At 34.6% G+C, this 22,559-nt stretch overlaps 1 protein-coding gene across 3 annotated transcripts; it reads left to right on the plus strand.

Moving 5' to 3' along the window:
- The first annotated feature begins 7,925 nt into the window (after positions 1-7,925).
- klhl22 (kelch-like family member 22) lies at positions 7,926-22,431 on the plus strand. Of its 3 annotated transcripts, XR_013782246.1 has the most exons (8): positions 7,926-8,088; positions 8,521-8,804; positions 12,274-12,751; positions 13,730-14,139; positions 16,571-16,763; positions 17,905-18,138; positions 19,599-20,940; positions 21,433-22,426. XR_013782246.1 is itself a non-coding variant. In XM_079383018.1 (7 exons), the coding sequence occupies exons 2-7, from the start codon at positions 8,587-8,589 to the stop codon at positions 19,938-19,940; spliced, it is 1,875 nt and encodes a 624-aa protein (XP_079239144.1). In that variant the 5' UTR covers positions 7,926-8,088; positions 8,521-8,586; the 3' UTR covers positions 19,941-22,431. The 3 variants fall into 3 exon arrangements, 2 of the variants coding, with proteins under 2 accessions (XP_079239144.1, XP_079239145.1); XM_079383018.1 differs by having other exon boundaries at positions 19,599-22,431; XM_079383019.1 differs by having other exon boundaries at positions 7,963-8,088; positions 12,252-12,751; positions 19,599-22,431.
- The last annotated feature ends 128 nt before the right edge of the window (positions 22,432-22,559 follow it).

A 22,559-nucleotide genomic window follows, 5' to 3' on the forward strand; every position in this document is an offset into this window, starting at 1 on the left:
GGTGTCCCCCGCGCCTCAGCCGGCCCCCAAGTCCTCCAGAAAGACGAGGAAGCGGCCCTGATGCGGGCAACCTGGAGATGTGGAATTTTGCTCTTTTCCAGGAGACGGCGAGGACAGCGTCGCTCCTTCCCCTGAAGGAGGGCCGGGTGGAGAATCCTGTGTTTCTTTTTGTTTCTGTTCCGTCGCTGGCTCAAGGGCCAGCGGTACCCACCTTCTCAAAGAAAAAGCAATTTCCTTATCCTCCGGTTTCTCGGGTTCGCGGGCTGAGTCGGTAGATTGGGCTCCGACGGTCAACCTAGGGTACCAAAAAACTAAACCCAAATCAGAGGCGTCTCTTAAACGAGAGCAGAGGATGAAGCTCAAGGCCAGCATATTAGAACACGCTCCCTTTCAAGGTCTCACTCTACACGACACAGAGATAAAGTGTCTTCTCTACGCAGATGACCTGGTCCTCCTGTTGCCCACTGAAGAGGGGCTTCAGGACAGCCTGAATCTGCTGGAGGATTACTGTCAGACCTGGGCCCTGATGGTCAACCTTCAAAAAACTAGAGTAATGATGTTCCAGAAACGCTCCAGATCTCAGGGACCAACACACACATTCACACTATCACACAGAACCATTGAAACCACAAAAACATACACTTACCTTGGCCTGAAAATAACTCCAACTGGTAACTTTACTTTGGCTATGAATGAACTCAAAGAGAAAGCTCAAAGGGCTTTCTATGCCATAAAAAGACTGGACATCCCAGTCCAAATCTGGCTCAAACTTTTCAAATCTATAATTGAACCAATTGTTTTATATGACAGTGAAGTGTGGGGTCCTTCTATAAAATTTGACTTCTTAAATTGGGAAAAACACCCGATCGAAACTCTACATTTAGATTTCTGTAAAAGAATACTCAAAGTCCAAAGAAAAACTCCAAACAATGGATGCAGAGCAGAATTAGGCCAATACCCTCTCCTTCTAAACATCCAAAAAAGAGCCCTGAAATTCTGGAAACACCAAAAAACAAGCGACTCCAACACATACCATTACAAAGTCCTAAAACACCAAGAACTGAGCGTAAGTAAGAGTCCCCTGTGCCAGCTTATGCTGAGACTGACTGAGCTCACACACACTGAGATCAGCCAGCCTCAGGACATACACACACTCACACACATTATAAACACAGAAAAAGACAAGTACATCACCCATTGGACAAACACCATTAAAAACCAGCACAAACTGGAATTGTACACTGTTGCGATCTACCTGAGCGCCGTGAGTGATGTGAGACTCAAGAAAACACTGACGATGTACAGACTCAGTGAACACAGTCTGGCCGTAGAGACGGGCCGGCGCAGACAGACCTGGCTCTCTCGTGAGGACAGACTCTGCTCGCACTGCATCCTGGGAGTGACGGAGACGGACTGAATGCACAAAATATAAAGATATCAGAGACCACTACTACCCCAAAATTAATCAAATATTCCCCCAATTTAACACCTGTAATCCAACCCAAAAACTCAGTTTCATTCTTGGCGAAGAAGCCAAATGTTCTAATATAGCTGCAAGATTTGTAGCATCTTGTCATCTCCTGAGGGACAGCCACAGAGAAACAAACAGCCAATAAACACACACTCACTCACAGCCCAAACACACACACATTAGACCTACACACATGTATATAATGTATACAATGTTCAAATTTCTAAGTTCAGTTGTTATATGATGTCTGTAGTATAATCTTTTATGTATTATTATAATTCTTTATTTATTTTATTAATATTATTTTATTAACACTATTATTTAATTTTTTGCTATGTCTAGCCATGTGTTTATATAATATTGCCTTTTTTATTTAGTTTCATTATTACTATTATTTTCTCTAGGTTTTACTAAATATTCAGATATTCTAAATAATTTTCTATGTTGTTTTAATGCTTTGGCAATACAAAATGTATGTTTTTGTCATGCCAATAAAGCTTTCTGAATTGAATTGAATTGAGAGAGAGAGAGAGAGAGAGAGAGAGAGAGAGAGAGAGAGAGAGAGAGATTTGATATTTTCATTGTTATTATATTTCTCTACATATATTTCAAGCTTTGGCAATATTGTGTTTTTTACAGTCATGCCAATAAAGCAATATTGAATTGAATTGAATTGAGAGAGAGAGAGAGCGACAGTGCACGAGAGATATGTATACTCATGTGTTTTATAGAGATTTTATAGATGTGATAAGGGTACAGGGTACAGTTAAATTTGTGATTAATCGTGATTAATCACAGTCCAGGATTGTGATTAACAAGATTACATTTTTTAATCGATTGACAGCACTAATATATATATTTCCTCAATATTTTTGTTTGCACCCTCAGATTACAGATTTGCAAATAGTTGTATCTCGGCCAAATATTGTCTGATCCTAACAAACCATACATCAATTGGACGCTTATTTATTCGGCTTTCATATGCTGTAGAAATCTCAATTTCAAAAAATTGACCCTTATGACTGGTTTTGTGGTCCAGGGTCACATATACAATTTCAATCTTACTACTTTCTTAATATATACTATTTCAATCTTTCTACTTTCAAATACACTTCTTTCTTTCTTTCTTTCAATGTATATTCTTGCACGTAAGCATTTGTTTCATTTGTGTCTTTTTTAGGGCAAAGCTGATACTTAAATGAGACACAACTAAGAAATGCCTTTTTAAATTTCCAATTTACCTACATTGTAAAAATGATTTTTCAAGTTGTTAATATAACAAAAATTACTGGAGTAATACTATTTCAGTCTACTTTATAAGTCAAAAATGAAATTCAGCGTATTATTTGACAAAAAAAATAAAAATTCTGAGTGAAAATTGTTTCAAAGGTATTTTTTTTGTGTAAAGACTATAACATTTGGTACAATGTCTTTATGAAGTAAAACAAAAAAAAATATGATCTATGATATACAGTAAGTAGCCAATGCACAATGAACATAAATAAACAGCTACTAGATTTCCACAACCTGTTTGCTTGACTGAAGTCTTAAGATTCTAAAAAGTATTTTACATTTAGTGCTTTTTGAATGGATAAGCAATGCTGTCTCTCTTAAGGAACAGTGAAACAGAACTATGTTGGGACACTTGACTGTCTGCATCTCGATCTGTTCCTGCCCTATACTAGACAGTGAAGTAACTGCATCTTATCTGCATCACTGCCCCGGCCAAGAGGTCCTGAGACACTAACTGAAGGAGACAGGATGCTCCTCCACGCAACTGCACACGTACACAACCAAACAACGCAAATACAGTTGTTCAGCAAAGATTATTTCAATCAGTACCGTGACAGGAATTAGTCATTTAGATTAATGGAATATTTTTCTGCAAGATACACTAAATGGCTTTTCTATATTTTATTTCAATGACATTTTTGATTATGAATTCATTTAAAAAGCATGTTTTGTAGTCTGATATCAAACTGTTCTAATCTGATTCGTTTTCTATATCATGGGATGCAAAAGAGATCTAAAAAAAAGTTTATGTAATGTAAAATTATTTTATTTATTTATTTATTTATAATTGCTTTAAAACCAACAGGAATACAGCAAACTTAATGCATTTTAAAAACAGTAAAAAATTAATTTTTTAATTTAAATAACATTTTTAAAAAGATTTTTCCTTTACTTTAGACTATATTCTTTGTCATACGCCTATTTTCACTCAAATTAAAAAAATGTATTACTCGAAATGAATTGGATTCCTCGGTTTCATTTAGTTTAACTTGGTGTACTAAAGAAAATTAAAATAAACTTATAATAATTAAACTAAATAAATAAAAACAATGCAGACAAACTAATACAAAGTATATAACAAAAACTAATAAAAATGGCAAACACACACAAAAAAAAATGACTGAGCTTAAAATAAACACGAAAATATAAACTGTCAAATATTAATAAAAACTAGTCTCTCAATGATACTAAAATGGTTCCCATAACCAGGCTGCATAAGAAGTATTACCAGTTGAGGCTTTCTTAACCAACCAGCTTCACAAGTGTTTGATGATGAACAGAATAGTCCACCATCTAGACCAACATAAACCAGTCCAGACAATCACAGAAATCAATATTGGTCTAAGCTGGTCAATAGAAAGGTGATGCATCTATTTTTTATTACCTAAAAGTGCCCAAAAGGAAGATAAACACCACTTTAAAACAACATCATGCATACTAACCAAAGCTGATATGAGAGGTGCTGTGAGGGCCAGGAGCGACAACAAAACAACTTTTGCATATTCAAATCATTTGCTGCATGAATAATTAGCTTGTGGAAGCTGTTTAGCATATTGAACTAGAGTGACATGCGCTACGTGCTCGAGTCTCCTGGTACAGCTAAACCCGCTTGCAAGATGCATCATCATTTGTTTTTATGAACCTTGTTGTACAGTCTCCACGGGCAAAGCTAATTCAATGAACCATCAGGTCATTAGCACAGAGCAGAATAGCACGCTTATCTTAGTAAAAACTCATTACAGAACGTACCACCGTCTTTGTGCAATATGTTGGCATCGTTTCCATTTAAAAAGGGTAATTTGACAGATAGAGATGTATGAAATGATTGCATTTTGCAGGTGGTTTGCAATTGTTTGCTGTCATTGGTAATGAAAACAATAGTTTCATGCTCCACTTGCTAATCTGTGTCCCCCGGTAAACGCCTCATATATTACACCACACTGATACCAGCGCAGGTTTATGAAATGCAGATAAGCTTTTTGCGAAAATGGGGATGTTTAAAGATGATTAACAGCCTAATTAATCATGTGTAGACAAGACATCCTACATGCTAGCTGAATGCTTTTGTGCCAGTGCAACACTTGCATTTGACAGACTAGTGTGAGAGCTCTGAATATATTAGGTTTAAAATGAGCACATTGAACAGAAGCCACGTTTGAAGCAAGATGTGTGTGTGATTCTAGCACAGAGATCTCCTGAGACTATAAGAAACAGAAGTGCTGAGTTAGCTTCCAGAATTAAGCTTACACAGGAATAAAAAAAGAGTTAGATTGTCAATGTGAATAAATGACATAAATATGCTGTTGTATGTGTTCTGTGGATGTACAGGCAGCTAGTGTGATTTCACCGGCCTTGCATTTGGCCTCTGTGTTTGATTCTTATTGATTTCAGACCTATGACAAGTGGACATATATGTCATTACAAATGACCCAGCTGGGGGGGTTGGGTGATATGAGCAACATGCCCCATTAGATATGAGATGGCAAAAGCAATTCACTGAATAATAACATCAGCTGCTTGCCTGAAAGGGTTGCCAAAATGATGCAAATCCACAGTAGAAAATGATTTTTGGGAGTTATAAATAAACACTACTGGAGTATGTTTTACAGGAAAATACTATTTCAGTCTAACACTTACAGAAGTGTTTGAAAAGCCTGGCTGGCTGTTCATTGAAAGGTCAAAATAAATTAATTTATGTAAACAGGATGTGTATATCACTGGGCATTGCCTTTTTGAAAGTACTACTTTTAAGTACTAATTTGTACCTTAAAGTTACTAAAATGCACCATTTTGAGGTAAACAAGGCACCTTCTGAAAGCGTATCTCCCCAGCGACAGCTTTTTTACTTTTTTTTCTGAGAGTGTATACATTAGTTTTTGTATAATGTGTTTATTATTTTATAAAAATGTTGGAATATAAACCTAAAAGCAGCTAGGGTAGCTTTACATGTTCATTTGGTTGCAATCCAACACAATCTCTATAAAACATTTATCAGCAAACATTTATTGATAAATTATATCCAGAATGTGAGGTGTTTGGACTGAGTACTACTGATGGTGCTGCAGGGGAGCAGACATAAGAGGCTAAAAAACATCTTGCTTGTCCTGAGATGCTATAAGAAGTAGAGCTCTAGCGTCCTCTGCTGATCATTTGTCAGTCATTCTTGAGACATGGGACAAAACATGTCCACTGCTATCAGGTTTAAAAAAAATAAAAAATATTTTCAATTGTAAATGTTATGGGGATTAATAATAGAACGTATTTAACACAATTATCCCCTTCAATTTATTTTTATAATTATTATGTGAAATCTATGACACTTATTGTCTTCTCACGACATCTAAAATAGTTTGTCCACAGAGAAGGGTTCAGTAATTAATATGATATGATAAAATGAGCTTGTTTTATCCAAAGCAACACTTAATAACGTCTCGTATCAAAGCAAGGTTGTTTTTCAGTGGCACATGCATGTTTCATAAGGTTTCAACACCGTCAGATGTAAAATGTAATAAAATCATGGAATATCAGGGGCAGCTGTCACTCTGAACGAATCCCTTGCCACAATCCTCCTCTGCAGAGTACATCAGTGTCAGACAGATTCTTGGTCAGTTTTATAGTTTAACTCCTAATGTTAATATTTCCTGGTCACAACCATGATACGTCAACACCATCTTCCAATTTCTGAGGAAATTATTTGAAATATTTAGATAATTTTATTCTCCTGAAGCAGGTTCTATTAGCATCTAGCATCAACAGAAAACAAAAAAACTACTACATGAACTCTTGTTTTGTGAAAGAAATTCCAAAATTGCCAACTCTGTCAGATTTTGTGTTCCAATAATATATCAAAATACTTAAATGTGACTCTTGAATAAAAGCTTTATAAACAATAACATACTCACTGTTTGTTGTGTTTGTTTTAGTACAGTAAATGATTGATTCAATGTATTTGATCCTTAAAAAGACTTTTCGTCACCACCGTCAGATGTGTTAACTCCGTCAGGTCTGTCATCTCTGTCAGAGGAATATTTTGATAATACTTCATTATGATATTTTATATTTGTTGAGGAATTGTTGGTCACGTGTGAAAGTGTAATCTGTCTGCTAACATGAGAATGTGTTTTGAAATGTTAAAAACATCTTGATTGCTGATAAAGATAAAGTTGAAATTATATTACACAGTCCAAGGTAAAAAGCACATTTTGTTAAAAAGGAGAAAAGTTGGGAGGTTGCATCAAATCATAGCTCAGTAGCTTAGTATAAATAAGATACATAAATGTAGTTTCATTTGTCTGCATACAAGGTTTTATTTATTTTTTTCAATTTTGCACCCTGATTTGTCCAACTTCTCAAGAATGACTATGTATATATATATATATATATATATATATATAAGTTGTTCAAATATAACAAAAGTACTTTGTTCACGTGTGTACAAAGTAGTAAACAGGTTAATATATAGCTTTGTAGGTTAATATAATTTGAAAACCACGATCAGTGCACTCATCACTTAATGTTAGGCTAATCGTCTTGTTTTTCATTGGCAAAATAACTATTTCCTGTGAGAATAGAATAGTGCAGTAAACATTAAAACTAGCTGTGCTACAACTAGTTTATAATTAATATGATAATATATAATATGCCTATAATCAAAGCTGGGTAGTAACTGATTACATGTAATCTGAATGACATAATCAGATTAAGTACTTGTTCTTAGAATATATTACATTTTAAAATGTTCATAATCAGATTACAGGTATTTATTTATGGATTACATGCTTAAATATTATTCACACACAATGGCAGTAAATTATTCGTAATTTATTGATTCTCCCTAATTTTCCTTACATATTTCGAGGAAAATATGTTCTTTCTCCTTGTTTTTTATATCAACATGGTAGCCTACTTTTAATAGTAAATTGAAAACAAGTTTTATATAAAAAAGTAGGCCTAATCTAAAAGTAATCTAAAAAGTACTCTGAATACATTAGCTAAAATAATTACCATTAACAGATTTCATTACTAACTACAATTTTCATCGACTGCATTTTGTAAGTAATCTTCCCTCTGCTAATATAATATTATTATAATATAATATAATATAATACAGTTAGCATCAAGCAGTGAAGTAGCGCGTGCTTTTCATTTGACAGTAGCTGCTGATGTCATTTGTTTTGCTCTGTACCGGAAGCGCTGCTGTGACATCACGGGGGAAACTCGGAAAACAAACATACTGAAACATCTTTGTCATCATCATCATTATCACAGAGTGACTGTTGTCGTCTGACTGCAACGGGCTTCTTTAACCCGTCCGGTAATTTCCGGTAAGTGCAGCGACTGCTGAAGTGTTGCCTCTGTAACATCTGTATAAGTTATATAACGACCACACACTGCTGTCAGCTGATTTTCATGTGAAGAATAAACATAGGCCACTACAGCTAAATGATGTTAACATTATGTACAAATATAAACATAAGAGACATGTTTATTACTTAACATTGCCCTTAAAATTGTATTTGTTCTTATTTATAGTAATTAGCATATCATTTTGACCTAGCTCTTGTTTCTCTGTGGTTGTCTATGTGACAGGACTTTGTTTCCTGTATCAAAATATGTCTTTTTCCTGTTGTGATATATATGCTTATTATATGTACTTTCCATGATGCTTAATAGCAGTTGATGACTCACACGGGGTGGGAAAGCTGGGAGGTTTTGTGTGTGTATTTACTCATTTCTCTCCCTGTTCTTTCATTTAGCATCAGTGTGGAACTTCGCACAAAAATGTGAGCAGCCTCACTTTCTGTTTGCATTTTTATATCAAGATGGCTGATGATTTGGTTTCCTGCGCGGCTGGAGCCGTTCAGTCTGCTCAGCCCTGTGCCAAGCAGAAGTACCGCAGTAATGGCCATTCACAGGGCCTGTTAGATGGGCTTCTGATGCTGCGACAGGGAGGGATTCTGTTTGATGTGGTGCTCTTGGTAGAAGGAAAAGCCATTCAGGCCCACCGTATTCTCCTGGCGGCCTCGTGTGACTACTTCAGGTATATCTGACACTCCTGAAATGTTTAGGGATGATAAGACTTTTTAAATGTCTCTAATGCTCACCAAGGCTGCAATTACTTCTTCAAAAATACAGTTAGAACAGTAATATTATTACAACTCTTTTATATTTTAATGTATTTTAAAATATAATTTATTCCTGTGACGCAAAGATGAATTTTCAGCATCATTAATCCAGTCTTCAGTGTCAGAAATTATTATAATATGCCGATTTGCTCCTCGAGAAACAATATTAATGTTGAAAACAGCTGTGCTGCTTAGTATTTTTGCAGATACATTTTTTGATTTGCATGATTTGATGAATATAAAGTTCAAAAGAACAGCATTTATTTAAAAAAATATTTTGTAATATTATTAGTGTCTTTACTGTCACTTATGATCAATTTAATGCACCCATGCTGAATAAAAAGATTCATTTCTTAAAATAAAATAAAAAGCTTACTGACTTCAAAATTGTTAATGGTAGCATATATATGTAAAAGAAAGTGTATATTTTAGGTGCTGGACACTTTTAAGTTATTAAATATTAAAAATTACATATTAAATGTTTTAGCTTTTTTTTTTTTGGCTCACCTAAAAAAAAAATTAATTTTTTTTTAAATATAGCACTGCTGTCACTCCTTGAAATTTCACTTAAACTACCCAATAAATACAGAGAATGCACACATCAATTATTTACCAAACATGTAAGAAATGAATAACCACTTTATGTGTCCCCATTTTATATATATATTATATATATATATATATATATATATATATATATATATAAAACGTGTGTGTGTTTATTTACAAATTCAGATTTAGAAACAAATTTAAAAACAAATTCAGATTTAGATTCATTTTTACAGGTATATACACACGTGGTCAGAATTATTGGCACCCTTGGTAAATATGATCAAAGAAGGCTGTGGAAATTAATCTGCATTGTTAATCTTTTTGATCTTTTATTTAAACAATCTAACCTTTCATTGGAGAATAAGAATTTAAAATGGGGGGAAATATCATTATGAAATAAATGTTTTTCTCTTATACACAGTGGACACAATTAACGGCACCCTTTTGTTCAATACTTTTTGAAACCTCCATTTGCCAAAATAATAGAGGAGTTTTCTCTTATAATGTCTGATGAGGTTAGAGAACACCTGACAAGAGATCAGAGACCATTCCTTCATCCAGAATCACTCCAGACCCTTCACAGGCCCTTTGCCATTATCTTAGGGGGGCGGCCCTTGAAGGTCAAGTTCATTTTATTTTCTTTATTTTCTCAAGTCATTTAAAGCTACCTTTCCTATAGAACAGGTCAATACCTTGTTCTTTTATTAAACAAACTAAATAGCCTTACGTTTGTCTTATTTACATGACGGCATGTTATTTCTGTCTCTACTTTACGATTCGCGCTCTCTGTATCCGCCCTGATGCACACACACACACACACAAACATACGTGCACACACAAGTGAGCCTAATCCCACTAGTATTTGTAAATATTAAGCCGTAAAACGACTATTTAAATATGACTTCTGCCTGTCTCTCTGTTAATGTATGGCGCTGATGCACGGTTTTGTTTACTACTCATACAGAAGCACGCGTGAGGCTTGCGGTGATATTAACATCTGCCGCCTCACTAAATGAGGACATAAATACATAAACAACATCTCCAGAACTGCCCTGAGAGTCACTTCATGAGCATTTGACCTTTTCATTTGAGTAAAACTATCCTTATATCATATACACACAGAAATGTAAAGGTATTCACGGCAACCCATCAAAATAAAAGTTTGGGTTTCAATTGTAGACATTGCGGCAGAAATATATTCCTATTGTTCAGTAGAATGTACGTAATAGCCTACTAAAATGATTAAAACTTATTTTTAAGGAATAGTCATAAAATATGTATTCAGTGTTTTAATTGTAATATTAAATCCCCTTTATTTTCCAAAAAATAAGATTTGTTTAATTTTCATTAATTAAAAGATAAATTAAATGAATGTTTTATGCCGTAAAAAAAAAAAACGGAACACCCTGCACCCCCCATAAGCCATAAACCTAGGGGAAACACTGCTTCAGATTCACAGCTCCATGTTGGTGCTTCTCTTCAGTTCACCTCACTCATTTTCTACAGGGTTCAGGTCAGAGGACTGGAATGGCCAGAGCAGAAGCTTGGTTTGGTGCTCAGTGACCCATTTTAGTGTTGTTTTTGAGGTTTATTTTTGGATTATTGTATGGTTGGAAGATCCAAACATGGCCCATTATAAGATTTCTAACAGACTTATTGATTTTTTTATCTGTTGGTATTTGATAGAATCAGTGATGCCATGTGTCTGAACAAGATGTCCAGAAATATAGTCCTACAACATTAAAATATTTCATTGTACACATGGGGTACTTTTTATCCCTGTGTTCACCAAACCCATCTTGAGTGTTTGCTGCTAAAAAAGCTCTTTTTTTTTTGTTTCATCTGACCATAGAAGCCAGCCCCATTTGAAGTTCCAGTCGTGTCTGACAACTGAATATGCTGGAGATTGTTTTTGGTGAAAGCATTTTCTTTTCTTGATTTTTTTTCTTGAAGCCCTCCCAAACAACATGTGGTGATGTAGGTAATGTTTGATCTTTTTTTTTAAGGTTTTCTGACGCCGAAACTCAGCCTTTTTCTGCAATTCTCCAGCTCTGGTCCTTGGAAAGTCTTTAGCCACTCAAACTCTCCTCCTCACCGTGCATTAGGACGATATAGACACACGTCCTCTTCCAGGCAGATTCATAACATTTTCTGTTGACTGGAAATTCTTAATTATTGCCCTGATGGTGTAAATGGGAATTCATAATCACGCTGGTGTGCTCAAAATTGTGAATATGAATGGGAATATATTTCAGATATATTTTACTCATAAGAATTTCTAGGGGTACCAGTAATTGTGTCCAACATGTATTTGAGACATTTATTTCATAATGATATTTTTCCCCCATTTTAAATTCTTATTCTCCAATGAAAACTTAGAGTTTTGTGATCAAAAGATCAAAAGGATTAACAATGCAGATTAATTTTCACAGCCGCCTTTGATCATATTTACCAAGGGTACCAAAAATTCTGACCACGTGTGTGTGTGTGTGTATATATATATATATATATATATATATATATATACACATTCATGCATACATAAAAACTGCTCATTATAGCAGAGATGTGTTCAAGTCATTGTATGTGTGAATAGCATTTGTGGATAAATTAAGAATTAATTAATAATGACCTATGGAGCGCCAATGGTTACTGAGAAGAGTATATTTGAAGAATATTCTAAAACAATTGACTAACTAAATCATCTTTATTGAACCTGTCTCTACACAAAGCACATTGTTTTGTGACCGTGATTTATTGTATGTGCATTTCAAAAGATTGAGCTACATGATTATTGTTCCCCTGTACAGTCCTTCTTTTCTCTGTGTTTAGGGGTATGTTTGCCGGCGGTTTGCGGGAGATGCAGCAAACTGAGATCCCTGTCCATGGAGTCACATACACAGCGATGACCAAACTGCTGGACTTCATCTACACCTCTGAGCTGGAGCTGGACCTGGACACGGTACAGGAAGTGCTGTGTGCGGCCACTCTGCTGCAGGTCCAAGATGTGATTGGCTTCTGCTGCGACTTCCTGTTCTCCTGGCTGGATGATGACAACATCCTGGAGGTGGAAAAGCTAGCTGACATCTACGGGCTCAACCAGCTCGGCGAAAAAATTCGCTCATATCTACTCAAGAATATCCAGACCTTCTCACGTACGGCGGTGTATCGAAAGCTTCCTCCGGAAAAGATCCTGAGTGTCCTTTCCAGCAACGATCTGGAGGTGAACTCTGAGAATGAGGTGTTCGAAGCAGCCCTGCACTACCATTACACTCCTGAACAAGTGGAGAAGGATGATGTTTGCTTGCAGGTGATGATCCTGAGATTTTTCACATTGTATGTACTACTGTATGTATCATTGTTGTTTTAGTATCGTTGATATAGTTTCTATTAATATTTTGAAACCGTTTTTATTTTTTATTTTAGTTAAAGTTTTAGTTGTTGTGTTTTTGTCATTTTTAGTAGGTTTTTTAAATGTATATATGTTTTGTTTTAATTTTAGTACATTTACATTTTAGTACATTGTTTAGTACATAAAATTAAACTAAATTGAAATAAGAATCAAGTCTAAATGTAAACAGGAGAGATCAACAACCATCATTGTGACATCATTTATATATGTATTTATGTGGATCAATGATGCATACAAGTGTCCATGATCAAATGCATACATATTTAATACATTAAAATAAGAAAAGCAGTCAAATGTTAAAAGTTTTGGTTTTAATGACAACACTTTTTTTTCTTTAATGTATCATTTTACTTATAATCTTCAAACGAGTGGAAGTATGTTAAAATGACCCATTTAATGTCTAAAAACTTTACTTTAAAACATTTATCTTTTTTTTTTCTTCACAAAATTATTTTTCTGTCGCTGATTTAATGAAACACCCACAGATATAGCAGCAAACATGGCTCATGTTTGCATTTTCTTCTATCACTGGCCATAATTCTTTCTTGAAATCAGGATTAGGCATAAAATTGTCATACATGTGAAATAGTAATGAACATGTAGTTGTAACTGGCTCAGAGAAAGATATGAACCATATCTTTGTGGCAGTTTTCTGGTGATTAAATATAAAAGTCTTCTTCACCTTACAAATGATTGTCATAAGCAAAAAATGCTACAAAATGCACATCATATTTTGTGAGAAAGTGTGACATAGCATAGCAAAACAGGCACTATTTCTGGACTTGGATCCCCAAAATTAGTGAGAAACAAGTATTGGATTTTATTCAGCAAATGTTTGGATAAGTGATATTTATGACAAATCAACTTTTCCTTCAGGATCCGTTGTGGATGTTGGAAGCGGTGCGGTTCTGTCTGATGGAGAAGCATGTGTTGCAGCGCTTGCACAGCCGGTTAAAGCAGTGTCCGCTGCGGGACTCAGTGGCTGCCGCTCTGCGTTACCACAGTCAGGAGCTGTGGCAGCCGACGATGCAAACCCCACTCACTCAGCCTCGCTGCAGCTCCCAGTGCATTGTGGGATTCGGTGGCATGTATTCATCCAGCACACTGGTGGACAATGAAGAGCGCTTCCAGGTGTTCCACCCCTCCTGGGGCGAGTGGCGTAGTCTGGCTGCAGATCGCGCTCCTCGCATGTCCAACATGGGCATCGCGGTGCTCAATAACTTTGTGTACTTGATTGGTGGAGACAAAAACACCAGCGGCTTCCGTGCTGAAGCACGATGCTGGAGGTAAGTGATGCTGAATATTAATTTGCATTGCGTTTTTACAGATGGTGAAGTGTTGAACAATTGTTGCTTGTGTAATCTTGTCAAAACTGTTTTATACATGTTACATTGTAGAAGGGAATGAACAATTTTGGTCTTGCTTTACTTTTACCAAATTTTTCATTGTATTGAATTATGATTCCTAGTTTTCAAAATTATTACATACTTTTATTGTGTTTATTTTTTAATACGTTTCAATGCATTTCATTTTTGTTTGATTGTTTAATTATAAATAAATTGGTAACACTTTATATTATGTTATGTGTACTTACTATTATAATAACAATTAATTATGCATAATTGATATAATTCAGCAATAATATTTCTCGCCATGAAAATAGGCTCAGAAGCTGGAATGGCTTTAAACACAAACAAACAAACAATGATGCATAATTAAATGCAAGTAACCCTAATCCTAACCATATAGTAAGTATATGTAGTTAATTAATATTACTCAGTACTTAAATGTATAATTACACTGTAACAAGGACACCTTAAAATAAAGTGTAACCAATAAATTTATATATACACTACGGTTCAGTCATTTTTTTAAATGTTTTTGAAAGAAGTCATTTATTTCATTAAAAAATACAGTTAAAACAAAAATATTGTGAAATATTATTTTTTTTTTTAATTATATTTTTAAAAATGTAATTTATTTCTGTGATGCAAAGCTGAATTTTCTCCAGTCTTCAGTGTCACATGATCCTTCAAAACTCATTCTAATACGCTGATTTGCTGCTCAAGCAGGAAACATTTCTTATTATTACAGTGTGAGGTTTTACATTTTAAAAAGCAGAGCTTTGACTTGGCCACTGTAGGATTTTAGATCCTCCCATATGGCCTTGTGTTTAGGATTATTGGATTTGCATTATACCCAAATCAGAGACCAATATAATCCAATAAGTGCTGATTGGATTATTGGACTTGTTGTTTATCCAAATCTTCAGTATAATTGCAAGACCACTCAGACTTTGAATGCATTTCTAAGTTTATCAAATGAAATAAAACTCAAAAGATTTAGTATTCACAGAAACAACAACGAAAAGCATACGGAATCCATTATAAACAAAGAAATTAAGATGCACATCATCAGTAATATTACAAATCATGGGTTAAAGGTTAAAAAGTAGTCTAGAAACTTTACAAAATCTGGACCTCTTGTTTGCATATGGTATGCTAAACTATCATAACTGTTTTATTTTAGTCATTGAGGTGCTGCTTTTATCAATAAATGCACAAGCATGTTTGTCACGCAAGAGCCGAAAATACTCACAATATCGCAATGCAAAGTTCCAAAAGTTAGTCTGAGTATTTATATCTTTTCACAGTGGTATGCATAACTCTTGATCAGTGTTGTTACTGTTCACAAACTAAATATAAAATCATGCTCGTTACTTGAAAAGCTGAAATAAAATGGAAATATTAGGTGAAACACTTAAACTTAAAAAGTGTATACCAAAATTAGAAATGTTGCATTGGCAACTAAATTAAATAAAGCAAGTGAAAATTAAGTTCACATACTAAAATTGAAATATGACGTTTTATTACTAAAACTTAAACTAAAAATAAAAGGTCAGTCGGAATATCAATGAATATAAAAAAGGGTATAAATATTATTATAATAACTACTAAATATCTTGATATGGTTACTTTCACTCCATCCTGAGCTAATGGAAGTGATCTTCTCTATGGCTTGTCTTACAAGAATTTGACCTTTACGCCAAGTAGCGTCTCTTTGATTTGGTTTCCACTTCCTGTTTATTGTACCAACATTGCACACTATATACAACTGTAACAGATGCTCTATGCTTAGAAAGGAATAATTAAAAATATAAATAATGCATTTAAAATGTATAAATGCAATTTTATTACACTTTGAATTTTAGAATTTTAAAGTTTCTGACTATATGTATACATGAAGCGTATGTATGTATGTATGTATATATTTAATTCAGTGCTCGGAGCAACACACTTTAAAATGAAGAAAATGAAGAAATGTGCATAGCTATGCAGAACTGTTAAGAACTGAATATATTGTTGTTTGTGTTGTAAACAATGGTCTGTTCATGAACTGCTATGTCAGTTAGGTTGCAGCATTTCAATAAGGTCTTTTGTTTTGAATAGAGAGAATCTCCGTCGATATTATCCTTCAGTTTGTCCCATATTAATTTAGCACAAATGGCAAAAAAGAAATTATTTGTAGTGATACATCAAATTATATTCTAAGTATAACATTTGGAAAATCAGACAGTATATAATGTACTTAAGTAGTGACGTTTTTTAATAATATATTGCTAAAAACAGGGCAGAAAATATATAAAAGCAATTAATATAACATTAAACAAATGATATACAACAATATTTACGTTCATTCCATTGTCTTCTCATCAAGGTATGATCCCCGCCACAACACCTGGTGTACTATCGAGCCTTTACGGCAGCAGCACGCGGATCATTGCGTCTGTGTGGTTGACAAATATATCTACACCATTGGAGGACGAGACTACACCAATGAACTGGACTGTGTGGAGCGCTACAACCCACAAACCAACATCTGGGAATATGTGGCGCCGCTGAAACGAGAGGTGGACTGTTATCGACAAACCATTACAGACTTTTACACTGAAATCAAAATCCATTGTGGCTGATTGTGAACTATGTTGGTTATCTGTAGATAGAGTGTTGTAAATATTACTATCTCATATAATCAAGCAGTGCATCAGGCAGGTCACATGGGTCAGAGGCAGTCAACTGATTCATGGTGCTTATCAGTGCAATTCAGACTCTTCAGAATTCACTTTCCTGTTAATGTACAACATAAGCTACACACAATCATTCCTGAAAGAGGAAGCTTGAAAGTATTGTCTGCTTAAACATTTTACACTACTGGTCAAATGATTGGAATAATTAAGATTCATTCATATTTTTGAAAGAATTTGTTTGAAGTAATATTAAGGAAATCTTAATATTTAAATTTAAAATAACCTTTTTATTTGAATATATTTTAAAAATGTTTTTATTTTTGTGATGCAAAGCTGAATTTTCAGCATCATTACTCCAGTCTTCAGTGTCACATGATCCTTCAGAAATCATTCTAATATGCTGATTTGCTGCTCGGTTATTATAAATTGATATGGGTGCTCAGTTATTAATAATGGTTCTTATTATCAATATTGAAAACAGCTGCTTAATGTTTACTTGTGAAAACCGTGATACTATTTTTTTTCAGGATTCTTTTAATGTTCAAAAGAATAGCATTTATTTTAAATCTTTTCTAACAATATCAATGTCTTTTTTGAACTATTGATCAATTTAATGCATCCTTTTTTCTTTTAATTATACTTACCCCAAACTTTTGAATGGCAGTTTATCACAGTTTCTGAAGGATCATGTGACACTGAAGACTGGAGTAATGATGCTGAAAAATTCAGCTTTGCGTCACAGAAATAAAATACATTTTAAAATACATTTAAACCGAAAACAGTTATTGTAAGTTGTAGTGATATTTCACAGTGTTACTGTTTTTACTGTATTTTTGATCAAATAAATGCAGCTTTGTTGAGCAGAAGAAATATCTATTATTCCAAACTTTAGGCCAGTAGTGTAAGTTGGTAACTGTATTTACATAAGGGCTGTAACTACCACAAGAACGTGACATGAGTTTATGAACTTTCAATTTAGTGCACACAACATATGTTTTACACTCTGACATGCCTGTGTCTGCAGGTATATGCCCACGCTGGTGCAGTGATTGATGGGAAGATCTACATAGCATGTGGCCGACGGGGAATGGCTTATCTGAAGGAGACCTACTGTTACGATCCCAGCGGCAATCACTGGAGCATGTGTGCCGAGGGCCCGGTGGAGCGCGCCTGGCACGGCATGGCAGCACTTAATGGCCGAGCTTATGTCATTGGAGGCAGCAACGATGGTTGCGGTTACCGGCGAGACGTCCTCAAGGTACTGAACTTCTGAAATACATGCACCGCTGCGACTCCAGTTATAGCACAGTGTAAAAAATTTGTCAATTCATAAGTAATTTATTAATAAAGTAAAAGCAAGACCAGTGGGCTGCCAGCCTAGACAGCATAATCGGCTTCGCTCCTGAGGTGAAGGCTGTTCCAAAAGCCAACGTGTGTCAAGGTCCGTAAGTCTTTCAAAATAAACTGATAATTTGACCATTTGTGACAAGACACTGTTAGTTTAGTCATTAGTAATTCATGATATTTGTGACACTGGAGCACAAAACCAGTCTTAATTGGCACAGGTATATTTGTAGAAGTAGCCAAAAATACATTGTATGGGTCAAAATTATCAATTTTTCTTTTATGCCAAAAATCATTAGGATAAGTCAAAATCATGTTCCATAAAGAGAGTTTGTAAATTTCCTACTGTGCTTTGCTAAGGACTAAATTTGGACCGTTTTAAAGGCGATTTTCACAATATTTTGATTTTTTTTTTGCACTAAAAGTAATTTTATTTATTGTTTGTTGATGTTCAATACAAAACTTGGTGAAATTATTTACGTTTCAGTACTTTAACAATACCGTGATAATACTGATAACCGTGATAATTTAGGTCACTATAATTGTGATAAGAAATTTTCATACCGTTACATCCCTGCTTACATGTGTTCAATATGTATGCAAAATAAGTTATTACTTTTACTTGATGTTACAACATACGACATTAAATTCTTTCAATTGAAACTTTTCTTGATTTTTCAAAACCACGTGAAACCATGAATACAAATAGTAAATTTCTAAAAATTTGGCAAATGTAATAAAGTAGTTTTTTTTTTAACCTGGCACACTCTTATCTTCATTGACCTTTATTTGTTTAATTATTTGATATATTATTTAATATATTACCAGTGTATATATATGCTACTGTTCATAGGTTTGGGGTTGGTACAAATTTTTGAAAAAAATCTCTTATGCTGAGCAAGACTGCATTTATTTGATCAAAAATGCAATAAAATCTGTAAACTCGTGAAATACACTATATTGCCAAAAGTATTGGCAAATTTATTAACAGTAGTGTAATACATTTAAAAAATAAATAAATTTGACATTTTCTTGAAAATATACACTACATTTCTAAGAATTCTGAAAACCTTTCTAAATTATTTTTCCTTTTTTGTGGATTTTTCATTGACCCATATGTCATTCAACACTAAACACTACTGATAAGGAAACAGGCCACATTTTTACACTTATTAGGGTACTGGAATCATATGCTTCATGTGAGGTTTGATCATTCTTTGTGTGGCCCTATTAAGAGTGTTGTTATGAGGTTTCATTGTTGACCGCATGCTGCCTTTAAAGACAGTTGTCTATGTAGAGCGTAGACAACAAAGCAGCTCATTGTGATTTGATCCGGAGCCAGCGACTGAACTAAAGGTGTGTCTGTCTCTATAGGTGGCATGCTATAACCCAATAGCAGATGTGTGGACTGTGGTGAGCCCGCTGCCTGCTGGACACGGAGAGCCAGGTATGGCTGTCCTGGATGGGTGCATCTATGTCCTGGGCGGAAGGTCGCATGATAAGGGCAGTCGAATGAAGTACGTTCACATTTATAACGCGGAGGAGGACCGATGGGGGAGCGGGACAGCCCTCGAGGACCGTGTATCTGGGCTTTCAGCATGTGTCCTGCTTTTGCCACGAGCAGCCATGGCTCAGGCACGCAGCTGGGAGCAAAGGGCTAAAGCATCATGGGAAGATGTGGACTGGGATGACTCGGACAACTCAAGTGAGGACTGAACGTGTTAGCGCTGCTCAGGTGGGGCATAAAATTGCAAAAGTGAGGGAATTGAATTTTATTAAATTGAGCACTTCCATAATAAATTCCATAATTCTTTACTAGATTGAGTTTTGGGAGCGTCCTTGTTGTGCCTGTCTGTAAGTAACTGAAGGTAAATTGGAATTGTTCTGGTTTAGATCATTTCCAAATTACGCTTGTGGGTTAATTTTACTGACTCTTTTAAGTTGATGTGCCATTTTATATTGTTTTCCGTCCAAAACTTCATTCAGAACTACTATGAGAAACTGTTGGAGATGCTAATATGCACTTTACAAACACAGTTTGATTTTGTTTCTAATGATGGCGCCTTTATTTTACAGATGTTTTGGTAAGTCCAATGCCTTTTTATTAATAGATTTGAATTAAGTGCAATAACAATTTTCAAAAGAGTAAAGGAAAAGGTGAGGAAAGTGGTAAACAAGATGCTCCAGTGCAGGGGTTGGCAACCTTACACACATGTACTACCATTAGCAGAGTAAATATTGGCAAAAATGTGTGATTAAAACAGTAATATTGTGAAATGTTATTACAATTTAAAAGAGCTGTTTTCTTTTTGAATATATTTTAGAAGGTCATTTATTCTCGTGACCAAAGCTGAATTTTCAGCATCATTAGTCTTCAGTGTCACATGAGCCTTCAGAAATCAATATATTATGCTGATTTGCTGCTCTTATTATTATCAATGTTGAAAACAGTTGTGTTGCTTAATATATTTTTTTTATTCAAAAGTTTTGGGTAAATAATATTTAAAGAAAATAAATAGTACTTTTATTAATCAGGCACACATTAAATCGATCAAAACTGACAGTAAAGGCATTTATAATGTTACAAAATATTTCTATTTAAAATAAATACTGTTCTTTTGAACTTTTTAATTCATCAAGAATTCTGAAAAAAAAGTTTCAAGCAGCACAATTGTTTTCAACATTGATAAAAAAAAGAAAGAACCATAATTAACAGGTGAGCATCAACAATAACTGGCAATAACAGAAGTCAGAAATCAGAAAGTGCTTTATTACCAAGTATGTTTACACACACAAGGAATTTGACTTGGTGACAGGAGCTTCCAGTGCAGAAGAAAGTACAGGCATACATAGGAATTGCACATGGAATATAACACTAATATAGGAAAAACAGAAAATTAAATAATGCACCATATACAGAAGTAGAAATATAGAGGACAAAAATTCTTATAAACATATAAATGAATGTACAGTTTATGTAATTTACAAATGTGCAATTTCCAGATGCTGTGTATAAATGTGTTCAGCGTGTTCAGCTCAGCCGGCCCTTTAAAGGGATAGTTCATCCAAAAATGAAAATTCTGTCATTAATTACTCACCCTCATGTCGTTCCCAAACCTCGGTCAGAAAGCTCTTGGTATTCATCAAAAATATCTTAATTTGTGTTCCGAAGATGAACGGAGGTCTTACAGGTTTGGAACAACACGAGGGTGAGTAATTAATGACAAAATTCTCATTTTTGGGTGAATTAACCCTTTAACCTCCTGACTGTAAGTAGACTCGTCTCCATTGTGTATGAGGCCGATTATGGTAGTGTCATCTTCATATTTCAGGAGCTTGACAGAGGGGTCTTTTGCAGTGCATCTGTTTGTAACCGAGCAGCAAATCAGCATATTAGAATGATTTCTGAAGGATCATGTGACACTGAAGACTGGAGTAATGATGCTGAAAATTCAGCTTTGCCATCACAGGATTCAATTGCATTTTTAAATATATTAAAATAGAAAACAGTTGCTATTTCACATTAATATAGTTTTTACTGTGTTTTTGATCAAATAAATGCAGCTTTGGTGAGCAGAAGAGAAAAATCACTTTAAAAATCTTATCAACATGTCAGCTTTTGAAAGCTAGAGTTATGTATATATACAAGGGGAATGGGTCACAGTGATTGCCATTATAAATTAAAAATTGCACTTCATCTCAGACAGGTTGCCAACTGCTGCTCTAATGAATGCTGATTTACTAGTATGTTGGCAGTCAAGCCACTCCAAAGAGAAATCATCCCAAAAATGGCAAGTGTTATAGATGAGCTAGTGTTATTCAACAGTTCCTCTGGTGTCTTTTGCAATGTAAAACACAATTCAAAATTCATTTAAATATTATGCAGTCCTTTATACTGTTTGCTTTTTGTTTTATCTTCAGTATATCAGACGTATCGCCTCTTCTAAATATTTCTGATTTGTTTGACCCTATTGAATGTCATAATAAGGATCACATGAAATCACTGTTTTTCCTTTTTTAATAAATGATTTGTGGAATATTTGATTATATTTGACATGAAATGGTATAAATATACATTCAATCTGACTGTAATTGCTAAGACTAATATTTTGGAAATACATTACACATTTTAACTGCATTGTTACCAGTTTGCAATGTCAAATTCATGAATTATCACATTTACAATAAAGTCAACAGATTGTACTGTAGTTGTTTGGGTGGCTTTAAAGGTTTCGGATTAATACAATGAGTCTGAATAGGAACTGAGAAGAGGAGAGGGAAATAATTTTATACAAGCAAGGAATACTTTTTGTAACTGGTATTTGGAAAATGTGA

This window comes from Barbus barbus, assembly GCF_936440315.1.
Source record: "Barbus barbus genome assembly, chromosome: 28".
Classification (NCBI taxonomy): domain Eukaryota; kingdom Metazoa; phylum Chordata; class Actinopteri; order Cypriniformes; family Cyprinidae; genus Barbus; species Barbus barbus.